Source organism: Euprymna scolopes, chromosome 40, assembly GCF_053919585.1.
Source record: "Euprymna scolopes isolate OS-2025 chromosome 40, ASM5391958v1, whole genome shotgun sequence".
NCBI classification, from domain to species: Eukaryota; Metazoa; Mollusca; class Cephalopoda; order Sepiida; family Sepiolidae; genus Euprymna; species Euprymna scolopes.
In genome coordinates this window covers 70,846,790-70,861,533 of record NC_136521.1, presented here as the reverse complement: position 1 = coordinate 70,861,533, position 14,744 = coordinate 70,846,790, and the positions used below count along the sequence as shown (strand labels likewise).

The 14,744-nt window shown below is 31.7% G+C and overlaps 1 protein-coding gene across 32 annotated transcripts in view; it reads left to right on the top strand.

The window, feature by feature from the left end:
- Positions 1 to 14,744, top strand: part of LOC145265633 (calcium/calmodulin-dependent protein kinase type II delta chain-like) — a 705,488-nt gene that overhangs the window by 337,046 nt on the left and 353,698 nt on the right. For all 32 annotated transcript variants that reach the window (XM_080121704.1, XM_080121699.1, XM_080121701.1 and 29 more), the window contains exon 7: positions 4,876 to 4,978. In XM_080121704.1, the coding sequence (XP_079977830.1) occupies positions 4,876 to 4,978 (103 nt within the window). The remainder of the gene's footprint in view (positions 1 to 4,875; positions 4,979 to 14,744) is intronic.

Here is a 14,744-nt window from a genome sequence, read left to right as displayed (position 1 = left end):
AATATAAATAGTAAAAATCCAACCAGTTTAATTCATCCTTGAAGATGAATCTAGAAGGATTTGAAAGTACTAGGGCAAATAAGTTATGGTTATTACATCAACCAGTTCTCACCTAAAGTAAAGACTACAATACAAAAAATGGAAAGGATTCCATGTAAAATTAAGACTAAAAACGTCCATTGAATTTAACGAATTATGCATATATATATTAAGGGCATTAGAACAACAGTCTAGAGAGGACAGTTTATTTTAATGTATTAGTAAATTCATTAATACAATTAAAAGAAAAGAAAACAGTGCTCATTGTAATGTAGATATATAATAAGCTCGATAGGCATGTATATCCTAGATCTATTTTGATATTGAGTAAGATGATTAATAATTATCAATCATCTTACTCAATATTATATATATATATATATATATATATATCGACATATGTATACTTTGCTCTATAGTTTATTTTATAAGGTGTAGTTCTGATGACTTCAGAGGAAGTTCAAATATGAACAGTACATGGAGATGTGTGCAGTAGAGTAGACCACAATGATATGGCCACATTGAAAGAAAAAAGCAAATGAAAACATTCGTATATACTAAGTGTTGGTATACATAAGCTTTGGTTACATGACAAACATATTTAACATTGAATTATTTTTGTCATTACTAACCAGCAAAGTGTTTCCATTGTTGGCCAAAGGAAGAGTATTAAGCATGTGTACACAGTGTGATGATATATGGAAGTGGCCAGTGAGGGTTGAGGACATGTGTTGCATGGAGAGAAATGATAGGAGAATAATATGGATATATAATGTGAGTGCTAAAGACAAATTTAGTTCTGATGACTTCAGAGAAAGATAAAATCTGGACAGTGTAGGGAGATGTGTGCAGAAGAATAGACTTTAATGATTTGGCTACGTTGAAATGATGGATGAGAGTTTGCGGGTTAGTAGGTGTAGAACAGTTGAAGTAGCAAGGTCAATCGACAGGGGAAGACCAAGGAAAACATGTGAAATGATAAAAATTGACCTGAGAGACAAATAAAGACCTAGCCTGAGATAGCTAAATTTAGAAGTCAATTTCTGGAAGCTATTCAATGTATTCTAGCATCCAAAATACATGTTAAACCGATGATGATTATAAAAGTTATTGCATAAATATATTTAAAATACTTGTTAAAGTTTTGCAAGTATTATTTTTAAATCTATATAAAACCAGTGTCATATTTATATGCAAAAAATCTGCCCCACACACAAAAACAATTCGGCTTGTGTATCATTTTCATCTGAGTATTGTACTTTTCTTTCACTATTTTTACTCATATTTTGAAAAAAAAAAATTCTTTTTACTCATATTTCAAAAAAAAATCTCTTGAAATATTTTATACCTATTATTGGATAATTCCTGTACAATAGTTTGAAACCAACTCTCTAGACATTCCAGATATTTTATTCAAAAGTCTGGATTCTAACCATTTCCAATAAAGATGGATGCCAAAATGTAGCCTCTCTTTTTTCTCGCTACTCCTTTCATGAGTTCAGTGATACACTCGCACCACTGTGCTTTTGAAAGGAATACATAATATGAGCGCACTGATTAATTGGCAGGTAATCATCTTTACCGGCCACTTTACCAATTAATTATTAAGCAGTCAATTAATCAGTAATCGATCAATTAATTACTTTTCTCCTTCCTATTAAATTGTAACTTTTTAATATGATAGCTTGACATAACTTGCAAAAAGATGTATTCATATTCTTGGGATTGACATCAAAATACTTCCAGCAGAAACTGGCTGCCATAATAGTCAATATTTAATTTTTTATGCATTTAAATACTTATGTCTGATATTAAATTTAAATACTTTGGTTTTTCTTTTCATTCTTCTGTTTCCACGTTTTGTTAATTTTACCTTTTAACCCTACCAATTATGTACAAATAGTTTTGACTTGATTCTAGCCTCGTACTCACTTCTCTTAAAATATTTCAAGGATCCAATATTGTTACATATCAAAGGTAAAGGACTATTTGCAAACAGGAATTGTCTGATGATTTGAAATTGGTATTGTATTCAAATTGAATGTTCTTTTTAAATATCCAAATCTGGTTGTGTTTATAATGCTAATGCTCTCTTTTTATCGATGTTATGTGTTTCTTTTTTATAATGCCAATGCTATTTTCTAGTAATGTTATGTGTTTTTTATAGTAACTAATGCTCTCTTTCTAATAATGTTATGTTGATATTAAACTAAATAACAATTGTTTTTCTATTTGTTTCTTTGTCTTCATTTACCAAAGTTTGTTCTCTTGCTGTACATTGGAGGATTGTGGTGCCTCTAGTTATCGTCATGTGTGTGTCTGGTGTTCTTCTCAGCATAGGAATGTAGACTTGTGCTCCCTTTAGTCTATTGTCCTGTACTGATTGAACAAGTCTATTGGAAATCGTTCCTCCCATGTATTTATCAAGTCTTCTGCTTCAATTAAGATCCTGCATCAAAAGGATGGCATATACTGTTTCAATCCAAAGGTGAGGTAGATCATTCAATAATTGCTAATTGGTTAATTCATTTGGAGAATATCAAATGTTTTGCTGTATCCCAGGCTTTCATTATGGTTAGAAAAGTTAGTGCTTTAAGCTACTGGCAAACTACTTTGAGTGTGTGCAACCCACAAATGTGCGCGTTCAGGTAATAGTATATGTAATCACACAAAGAATATATATACATTGTTTTTATATATTTGCATTTATAAGTTATCTTCATTCCTGTGGCAATTGTTTGGTGGTCCAAAGGTAAAGGCTTAGCCCATGGAGTCAAAGGTGTCTTCATGGCCGAGTTTGAATTTCCTGACCAGCAGGAATTATCACCTCCTACACTGATAATTGCATAAGCATGAAACACTCGTGTCTGCAGGTATAAATAATAATAATTATTTAATAATATATATACACACAGACATGACAGAAAAGAATAGACACTAAGATAAATATTTTTCCCAAGATTAATATATGCTTATTTATATTTACAGAAAAGAATAGTACTGAAATAACTTAGAGTATCTCATTAAAATTGCATCTAACAACATTGAAGCATGGCACAAACCAAAGGAGCATAAGATCTATCAGAATTTCTGCGAGTACAAATCATGGGTCAACGTGAAGGTTGACTTAGTCAACACAAAATAACAGAAAATCTTCCAATACTCCTTTCTACTGTTAATAGAGTTATCGTTCAATTCACAAGAGAAGACAAAGAGTGGGCAAAACCTCAACCAGGTCGCTTCGGGCCTCTGAAAGAACCTTGTATCTTGTGAAAAGAAATGTTGGAGAGGATCCTTGATACAAAGCCTCTGACATTGCAACACAAGCTGGTATCCGTCCCAGAACAGCTGTCAGGTATGTTCACAAGCTAGGCTATTATGGCAGAGCTGTTAGAAAGAAACCTCTTCTTCGTTCTGCTAATATTAAGTGCAGAAAAGATTGGGCTTATGAGATGGTGGAGGGACCTATGACTTTTTGGACTAATGTTATTTTCTCTGATGAGTCATGATTAGCATTATTTCCCGACAGTGGAAGGGCATGAGTATGGAGGCTCCCTCAGAAAGAGTTTGACTTAAAAAAAACTGCAGCCAATGCTGAAACCTGGTATGGTATGGTACCAGGTGCGATTTGGAGTGATGGTCACTCAGACCTGGTGGAGTTTGAAGGAAACATCAATACTGCTAAATATGTTTCAATATTACATCAATAACTCATGCCAGTATTCTCAAGTGGTAAAATGAGCCAAGTTAATTCCCTATTTATGGAAGACAGCGTTCCTTATCACTCTGTTAGGGCAACACAACATTGCTTGAACCAAAATGGAATTAATAAACTTCCACGGTCAAGTCAGTCCCCAGATATGAACCCAATTAAAAACCTTTGAGGCATATTAGATTGGAACTTTCACAAAAAGAAAAGGCAGTCATCTTTAATGCCATGCCTAGAAGAGTCGTAGCATTAAAAACAGTAAAGAGAATGTCAACCAAGTATTAGTTATTAAATTTGTGACCATTTATTTTTATTTTTTTCTATAAATTATGTTTATTGAAATAAACTGTTTATATTAGTGTCTATTCTTTTCTGTTATATATATATATATATATATATATATATATATATATATATATATATATATATATATAATATATATAATTGATAGCATTTCAGAAATGATTTTACACAAAAATTGTTTGTTGAATTCTTATAGCATATATAAATCTCAGTTATTTACCTAATATCTATATTACAATAGCCTCTGGTGGATCTAATAATTCTATCATTGAGCTGATTTTATACCTGCCGTATTTTGAATAAAATAAGGATTGTTTAGCTATTTATCTATCCATTTTGTTACTTTGTCTGGCTACAGACCTTTAAAGTTATATATGCAGATTATAGTGTTGTTAAATACAACATCCACCGCGTGACCAAGTAGCTATCAGCTTTATAGTAGTAGCTTTGAGTCTGGCTTGGAGGGCAGGTACTAGTCTAGCCATACTGAAAAGCTTTGATACAGCAAAATATTCTCATACAACAACAGCCTACCAATGACTATATTCTTTCTAATAAAATTGACTTTTATAATTCAATGTTGAAGACAATGAAATGCTATGTCATATGGATTAATCCTTACGATGCTTGGTCAGTTTTAAGCAGAATGTTTGATATCGGCTTTAATTAGAGAAAAGATTTTAATTTAAAATTGTTGAATTTTCTTTTTCTAATGCCTTTTCTTTTGTTTTTTTTCTTCTTTTTCTCCATACCCTGACATTTCTTTTTACCCCTATTCTCTCCCAACTGCCTGTATTGCCCCTGTTCCATGTATATCGTAATAGCCGGAGAACCTGCTGCTTGCTAGCAAAGCAAAGGGAGCTGCTGTCAAGTTAGCGGATTTTGGGCTGGCTATTGAAGTAAATGGTGACCAGCAGGGATGGTTTGGTAAGTACCAAACAATACTGGAACGAAATGAAGGTTAACACGAGAAGATTCTGTTTTACTGTAGAATTTGCAGTTAAAATAACTTTAATGAAAGAAATTTATTATCAGGCATCATTTAAGGACAATGACAACAGCAATGATAAAAATACTGCATTCACAAACTAACATCTCAGAATAAACAAAAACAATAAATAAAAGCAAGACTGTTCGTTATGCTTTGTTTATAGTGGAATGTGTAAAAAAAAGATAACTATTTTCTTAGTAAAGTTAACACTAAGTAAAATATGTACAATGATTTTTTTTTTAAATTATTTTTTTTATTGCATTTTAAACCCAAAAAAATGCACAGTGCCACTTTGATGTCAGAGGCTACTATCTGGGACATAATTTGCAGGGGTACTATGTAGGGAGTTGAGCAGCAAGATGTCTGTTTACATTACACTTGAATATCTGCATGTCAGTACAGTCTGGGAAGCAGGAACCTGGAAGGGAATTCCAAAGTCTAGCAATCCTAGCGAAGAAAGTAGAAGGCTTTCTTACATCTAGGGATTTCTATTGTGTACGGTTGAGATTTTGCTGGTTGTCGTGGGTATTTACGTCAAGGGGGTACAAGGGCTTGTAGTTCGTCGGAGCACCTACCATTAAAATACTTGTAAAACAGGCAGAAGGATGTAACGTTTCATTGATGGGACAGCGGTTGAAGCCTAGCAGACAGTGCGGGACCCATTAGGTTTGTGACTCTTTTGAACTTTGTCTTAGAGGAAGAAACTAGTAGCAGATGCACCAGCTCAAATGTGGCAACAATACTCCATACATGGGCGAATGGTAGTCTTGTAGAATTACAGGATACTCTCAGGCATAAGTAACTTCCTAATATTGTAGAAAGAGCCCACCTTCTTTGCATTTAGCATGAAAATTTGTTTCTAATGTAAGTTTTACATGCTTTTAATTTTTAATAAGTTTTAAAAGAACTTCTAATATGAATAAGGACATTAGATCAGAGGTACCGATTCCAAATCTGCAGTTTGTCTCTTTTGATCAGCCATTTTAATTCTGATACTGTAACACACACTTGTACACACAGCTTATATTCGTGTTCAGATGACAATTCAGAATTAGAAATTTTTTTGCCTATTTTCCAATGCTCAAAACGATTCTTTTTATTGTTTTTACTTGTTTCTTTTTGTTTAATACTTCATTTTCCAAAGTTCCTATCATGACTATATGATAAATATTTATTGATTTTAAAACAACTGGCAAAATTAAAATCTATAGATCATTCCTACAGATATATTTTTATGCTTGGGAAAATATATGCACATCTTTTGTGGGTTTGGCTGTAATCCGCCCCCCCATCCCCCCCCCAAATCTCTATATTTAGAAATTTGAAAGAATTAGAATTAGTAATTTAGAAAAAAATAAATAATTGTATCAGAATTGTGAAAAATATTGGAATTGTCTCATCACTTATATAACTACTTCATTTACTCACATAAATTAATATACGAAAGTATAGATTTATGCGTAAACTTTAAGTATTTACTTCAAAAGTGCTCAATACGTAGGTAGAGCTAGTTAGTAATTTGTAAAATATATATGGCGATTAAGCTACACTGAATATTCCGCGTTTCATCCACTCTGCATGAGGAGTCCTAGAGTGGATGAAACGCGGAATATTCAGTGTAGCTTAATCGCCATATATATTTTATAAATTACTATATATATATATATATATATATATATATATATATGGATACAAATTTAAAACTGTAAAATATATTTTGCATGAATTTATTGTTCGACAGGATACTCAAAAAAATATGTTGAAATTTCCTTAATCTTTGGAGTTTTAAAGAAATGTGTTCTTATCAGAGGAAAGATATTGCAAATAAATATTATAGTGAAGCTATGAATTTGCCGGTACTGGCATTAATTGAAACAGCATTTACATCAAAGATAGTCATAAATGCAAAAAAAATTTTTTTTTTTAAATTGATGCAAAGAGTTCATAAAATGAGGGAAAAATTTTTTTAATCTAATTTATAAAACTCATTATGTCTATCTGTCCCCATATTATCAAACTCTCTCTCTCTTCCGAAACTAAAAGTCGCAATGTGGCTCAAATGATTGGATTTTTTATGGGCCTTTAGGCGGTTAAAATAGTTTTTAAGTGGTCAAAAAGGGGTCAAAATTTTAAAAATCGTTACACATTTTGTACATTCATCTTAGTTTATTTTTAATCAGTGTATATGTGTGTCACGTCAGTACAGTGGTAACATCACCAGCTTTGAATGCTATAGTTTTTTTTGGTTTCGATTCTAGCTGATGGCACCCAAATACTTTTTTTTTACTTTTGAAATCATGACTCTATAATAATATATACGAAATCCGAACAAATTAAAATATCATATTTAAAGGTATTTTACGACTGGGCAAAGTCAGGCACCCCTGCTAATAAAAGTATAAATTGAAAGTCAAGGATTAAAAAACCATACATATATTAGAGGGAGAGAGAAATTAATAAATGTACAAGCAAATCAAGTTCTGGTAGCATTAAATGACTTGTAAGGGTTGGTATGCTGCCAACAAAACCAAACAATAAAAATTGGAATTGCTTTTTTCCCATATTACACAGTTACCTCCCTTGCAAACTATAGTTCATGCACTAGGATAGGTACTCAGCTTTGCCCAAAAGATACCTTTTAAAAAAAACATCAACAATAAACTGAGCGACCATAATCAAGGGTGACCCAAAGGCTCCCTTTTTATTAGCAACTGCATAGAGGTGGATGCCATTCTTTTATCAGTATTACTCTACTTAGTCTTGATCCTTACCTTATAATTATAATTCTTAATGTTTAACAAGGGGGTATCTCTGAATTTATTTTTATTTTTTGGATTTATTTTATTTTTTTATCCTTATAATCGACTAGTTTCCTATTGAATTTATATCTATACTAGATCGACTGATCATATTGGAATAACTTAGTATTTATTTATTTATTTTTTTTACTGATTATTCACCCCAAACAATGCATAGTTTGAAACCATGTCTACAGGGGCACATGACTGGGTAGATGTCTTAAGTAATTTGCAATTAAATTTTTTAGTATCACCCGCATTGATGATTGAACCTTCAAAAGAAATATGTAGGTTAGCAATCACTTCCAGCCTTTGTTCCTCAACCAAAATATAAAATATTGTGTATCACCTGCAAAAGGATAAGGTGCTTGCCATTCAGTTCGATATAAACATCAATAAAACATAGAGAACTACAGTGGAGAATAAGATTCCATCAGTATTCAGGATAATCAATACATTGACGACATTCTCAGGGCTGCTGCAAAAAAAGTGGGCTCCCTCTACCATGCTAGTAAATTATTTACACCAGAGAGCACCCTATATCTTTAGAAAGCCACAATTCACCCATGCATGTTGTCACATCTAGGCTGGTGCATCTATCACTAATCTCTCATTTTTACAATAGATAACATCTAAAAATGAGTCTCAAATCTAATAGGTCCAGTACTATCGGCCAAGCTCTAACGTCTGTCCCATCGCTGCAAATGTTGCATCCCTGTGCCTGTTTTACAAGTACTTTAATGGAATGTGCTCTGATGGACTCATAGCACTTGTGTCCCTTTGACGTACATACTCTTGAATAAACTGACAAGCAGTAACTCTCCACAATCCCCTGTTAAACACAAACCCAAATAGTAGCCCTTATGTTCCAAGTGGTAATATTCCTTGTTTGTGATGAAAGAGTTTAAAAAAAAAAAAAAAAAAACTTTGCTAGTTTGGAAGAGTCTGCCTATATGCTAAATAAAAATGTACCTCCTCTATTAGGTTGTCCAAACATTAGCTGTAAACCTATCAATTCAATAGGACTTGATTTTAAAAAAAATAATAATAAAATGAAGACTTTTTTATTTAAAAATTTAAAGTGCAACAATCGGTTTTTAAGAACATATCTAAATCATCATTTCATTGGATTTAAGTATGAGAAACATCAAATAATTTTTTTAAAAATGATACATAAAATTCAATGTTTGTGTATATGTGTTGTTTGTGTATTCCCCTATAGAAAGTTTAGACAATCTAAATAACATCTAAAAGTATATTCGCATGTAAAATGTTCCTGAATCTCTAATGACATAATCATTTTAAAACTTCACATGTATCCTATTTTTCTGAAATGTAAATTATATGTATAAAATTATTTGGGGAAGACAATGGTAGTGGTCCTGAAATCTCTAATGCCATAACCACCTTTAAACTTCAAATATATCCTATTTTTCTGAGATGTAAATTATATGCATAAAATTATTTGGGGAAGACAATGGAAGTGGTCCTAAATACTTCTACCTGATCATGGCTGATGGAACAAGAATAATGTACCTTGAGAAGATCAGAGGTTACATTAGATAAAACATCATGGGAATAACATCCAAGATGAGAACAGTAGTCTGAATATTACAAATTATTAATCCTCATCTCAAAAATTGTGAGGCATAACTATATACTTGTATGTACACTCGCCCATGCATGGTGTGTTGTTGCCACATCTGAGTGGATGTATCCACCATTAGTCTTTCACTTTTAAACATGGTCCAAAAAAGAATCTCAAATTTAATAGGTCCTGGAAAGACTTCCACTCTAACGGTTTCTTCGCTTGGACTGCTAGAGTTTAGAATTCCGTCCATGTTTCTTGCTTCCTTGACTGTACTAACCTACAAAATTTGTAATGTGAACAGATATTCCGCTGCTCAGATGTTAGACACGATCCTAAATAATATCCCCTTATTTTCTAAATGGCAATATGTTTAGTTTGGAGTGGGGGGGGGGTAATGCATTTTATCATTTATAAATTTAGTTGCGGCTAGATTAACCTACGCGTTTTTTTAGCTTGATGCTGTTAAAAGAAATGATATAATTTTTCTGACAACATTTTAAGAATTTTTATCGCAAAGTTAGTTAAAAAAAACTTTTTAGTTTAAAAAAAACAAAAAAAACACATGATATTAATATTATGGGTTTTACAATATCCATAAACATCTAATTTTATGAAAAGCAATTTTTGAAAATAACTGTTTAGTTCTGGAAGAAATTCATAGCAAAGTAGTTTAGCAATTGTTTCAAGGTCATGTTTTTCCTGAAACTTAAATTTTAAAACACAAATGCAGTATTCTGATTTATCTGGGCGAGGGGGGGGGGCGGTTCTTCCTCTAACAATAGTTAAAAAAAGAAAAAAATATTTTTTAAAAATTAAAAAAAAATAGGAAATGTCTTTTTCTTTAGACAAAGAAAACATTAACGAAAATATTTTTATATTGACAAAAATATTTATTTAAAAAAATGTGTGCATTTGTCTATTTAAAAAAAAAAAAAAAAAAAAAAGTACCCGCATGGGAAACATAACAGATTATCTCTACTATTATATAAAAGTCACTTTGTGTGAAAGTTTTTTTTCTCATAGGCTTAACCATTTCAGAACCTATCTTTTTCAAATTTCACACAAAGGTAATTTATATATCTTGCAGTGTTCTTCGCTATGATTTGTACAGAAATTTATCTGATAAGTATCAAAAATTTTAAAAATCCGATCCTAAAAATAGTCTTTCTTTCTTATAGATAAAAAAGAATTTTTACAGGGGAATGTTTGGTTATACCAGCAAGGGGGATAATAAAGGCTTAGCAAATCATTTCTTCTTAAAAAGAACAGAATTATTGACATCTGGAGATATAGGTGACTACAGATCGAATAATCCTCCGTTCAAGCCCAGGTGTACCTCACCATTTTATTTTAATTTTTTCTTAATAGTGATTTCAATTTACAATAAAAGAAGTGGTACCATTTAAAATCGCTGCAAATCATTTATTCGTTTGCATATTTTAAAACTAAACATTAATCAGAAGTGACTTTTCCAGGGCATTCATCAAGCTCAAATATCAGCTGACATGATATTGTAAACAAACACAGATGGAATTTGATGAACAACATTATCATTATTATTTTTTTATTTTATTTTATTTTTTGTTAATTAGTTCACCGGCCAAATTATTCCTCGTAATATATAATATTCAATAGAGGATTGATTCTATAATAATATGTATGCAATCTGCATAAATTAAAATCTCATGTTTAAGCATACTGTACGACCGAGCAATGCCGGGCATCCAGCTAGTATATTATAGGTATAATTTAATTTTAACATCCATTTACACCTGAAATTGTGAAAAACAATTTTCCAAAACAATTGTCTAATCATTTAAAAAATGAACACAAACTCATTTAATTTCCTAGTGAACTGAGAATGTCTGTTGTGCATGTTTTAATTGGTAATTTGTCATTGCTCTTGTCATATCTGTCCATTCTCATCCTCCATCCTAAATCCTTATTCATCCAGTGTGTAAATCAATCAGATCCACCCGTTCCTCAGATTTTCCTCCCTTTCCCCATAACCTCAGGACACACTGCAGTTAGGCTGACCAATCCAAGTCGATGATAAGAACAGTTTCCAGTGTTTGGGTGAGTTTTATGAATTCCTCATCAGAAAAGTAAGTAATTCACTACAAAACACATTGTCATCTTATGTTTTCGAACTTTTGAGATGAGGATTGATAATTTTGATTATTTGGACTATTTTTTTCATCTTAGATGTTATTCTCACAATTTATTTGACAATGTAACCTTCAATCTTCGTCACGTGCATCTTGTTGAATTTGTAGTACAACAGATAAATCTGTTAAGTAAAAATCTTAAAATGACAGTCTTCTGAAGGTTGAAGGTTCAATCCTCACTACAGGCGATAATAACAATAGAATAAAAATTACTTAAAACGTCTACCCAGTCCTGGTTGGCAGAATGAGAACAGTCTACCCTCGTGAAATAAATAAAAGGTTTAGTTTGAGAAGATGTATCTGAAGAAAGTTGGAAGTTACATTGGCCAAATGTTATGAGAATTATAGTCCAAATAATACATATTTTCATCTTTTTATTTTTTTTTTTAATTCTTAAAATTAAAAAAAATATATTTTCTATTTTTTAAATTTAAATTAAAAAAAAAAAAAAAATTTTTTTTTAATTTAAATTTTTAAAAAAAATGTGTTTTTATGTTCTATTTAAAATCCGTTTGCCACAAAAAAAAAAACACATCTTATTTTTGTTAAATAGACCATTTTCAAATTAAATTAAAATTGAATTAAAGTAATTGCTGAGGATATAGTTAGGAGATTCAGAGTTCCTATCCCGTCACGGTTCCCACCTGACGGAGGCCAGAGGAATAGTTGGCTGAAACGTTGTGAAACAACAGCTGAAAAAGATGAAGATAATAGTCCACAATAAATAAATTAATAATAATACCCATCTCAATAATGAATTTCAATTAAATAATATATCGACGATTTTTGTTTTTGCTAAAAGCTATGCACTTCTAGAATCTTTGTGCATTTCAATAACAAACACATATTTATTTATTATTGGACTGTCATCATCCTCAGCTTCATAGTTGTTGCTTCATCACATTTCAGCCAACTATTCCTCTAGCCTTCTGTAGGTGGTTAACCATGACAGGATAGGAATGCTGAGTCTCTTAACTGTATCCTCAGTAATTACTACCTTCCATAGTTGTTGTTGTCTCATCATGTTTTGGCCAACTAATCCTACGGCCTGCTTTGAGTAGGATTGAAACAGCTATCTTCAGACAATGCTCACCTGGAACCGTAGATATTCAACGTCTCTATCCACTGTGCCACAGGCTCCGAAAAAATAATATATAACAAACACATGATTCTTGTGTTTGCATATTTTCATTTTAAATGTAATTTTTTTAGATGATAAAATTACACGTGTCATGTCTAACAGTGAACTATGGGGAATTGAGCAGTGAGATGTTTGTAGACATTACATTTAAACTTTTGCAGATTAATACAGTCAGGGAGTTGGAAATATGGAGTCCAAGAGAAGAAGCTATTAGAAGGCTTTCTGGCATCTAGAGATCTCAACAGTAAAGGGGTGGGATTTTGCTGCTTGTCCAGGAGTATGTACATTGAGAGGATACAAGTGCTATGAATTCATCAAAGCACATTCAATTAAAGTGTTTGTAAAAACAGGAATAAGGATGGGACATTACGGTGATGGGACAGAGGTTGGAGTTTGGTCAATAGTATGGGACCTATTAGATTTGAGACCCCCTTTTTTTTTTTAACCCTGTCTAAGAGTAAGAAACTAGTTATTTGCAATCATTATTATTATGAGCAGATGTATGCAACTTATGGGTTTAATACTTTCTGTAGAAAAAAGATATTCTAATCGGTCCAATCATGGATGCAGCTGAATGGAATGTGTTTCTATTTACTTGCTTCTTTATGTGTAACAAAGCACGTATGGCAGCTATATGCAAATACTGAACTGTAAGCGAAATGACATCATTGTAAGGAAAAATAAGAAGGCTATAAAAAGAAAGATCATGTGCGAGAAGACTATCAAGTTAGAGACGTGGGTGATGTCACAGCCGTAACAAGAAGTCACGTGTAGCAAGAGAATGAAGAAATAAATGTCATTGTTACAAAAAAAGGAGTCAAGTTATTAATTGTCCTATGTTCCTTGCAACATACTCTGCAACAATGTGTTGAGTCTACATGTGTAACGTTACACACGAGGGCAGAGTTAAACATGAGATTAGCTTTTAACGTGGGAAAAATTTATCTTCCCCAAAAAATGATTTGGGTCAATATTTAAAATTACCTCAGTCTACAAAGATTTGTCCAAGTAAAAAGAACAAAATAAAAAAAAAAACAGATGAAATGTAATATCAAAACAGATACTACCCTTTGCTCCTATGGGCTAAGGATCTATTTATCTCAAAATTTTACAAAGAAAAAAATTGTATGGGATTGGAATGGAGGTCCACTGTCGTTCACCTGGTCTATTCTCTAAACTAGTTTCAATCACCAGAACACCGCATTCACTGTATGGAAAATCTACTTTACATTATTCCCAGTGGCTTGACTTTTTTTTTTCTTTTTTTTTTTTTCTTTTTTTTTTTTTCTTTTTTTTTTGTACAAAAAGTATATGTACAATTTCATTGATTAGGCCAGGTTAATAAAAAAAAAAACTAGGAATTACAAAATGAGAGCCAAGGGCAAAAGGCCAAGTCTGTTTTTATTTCATTGTTAAATTTTATTTTAATATTTTTTCACATTCTCTCTCTCTCTCTCGTGTTTTTTTTTTTTTTTTTTTTGTATTTTTTCTTGTTTGTTTAGGAAACTCATAAATAATATAATCATAATCATTTACTTTTTTTAATTTCCAAACATTAACCAAAATTTAATTTAGAATAAAATAAAACAGATGTGTGGCTGTGTGTAAATATTTAACCGATAAACTCTTAAACTACTAATGTCACATAACCCTGAAATTAACAGGAAATGGTAATCATACACCAAGGATGGTTAAAAATGAATAAAATCTTTATTTGGATAAATGAATAACACGTACAGAAATATGTCGGTAAGTTGATATGCAAAATGTTCATTTCAACTGGGCAACATATTTCTATTAGTTTTGCACATGTGGAAAACTAATCATAACTAAAGGTGATTTAATTTTAAAACTTTCTTATTTGTCTATCAAACGGTAGGGAAAGCGGCTGGAGTGCTAGATGAGGAATGCAACTGGAGCGCTAATTGTTTTGGTTTCAATTCTAGCTGATAACACTCAAATCATTTTTTATTTTTACGTTTGGAATAAGTACTATATATAAGG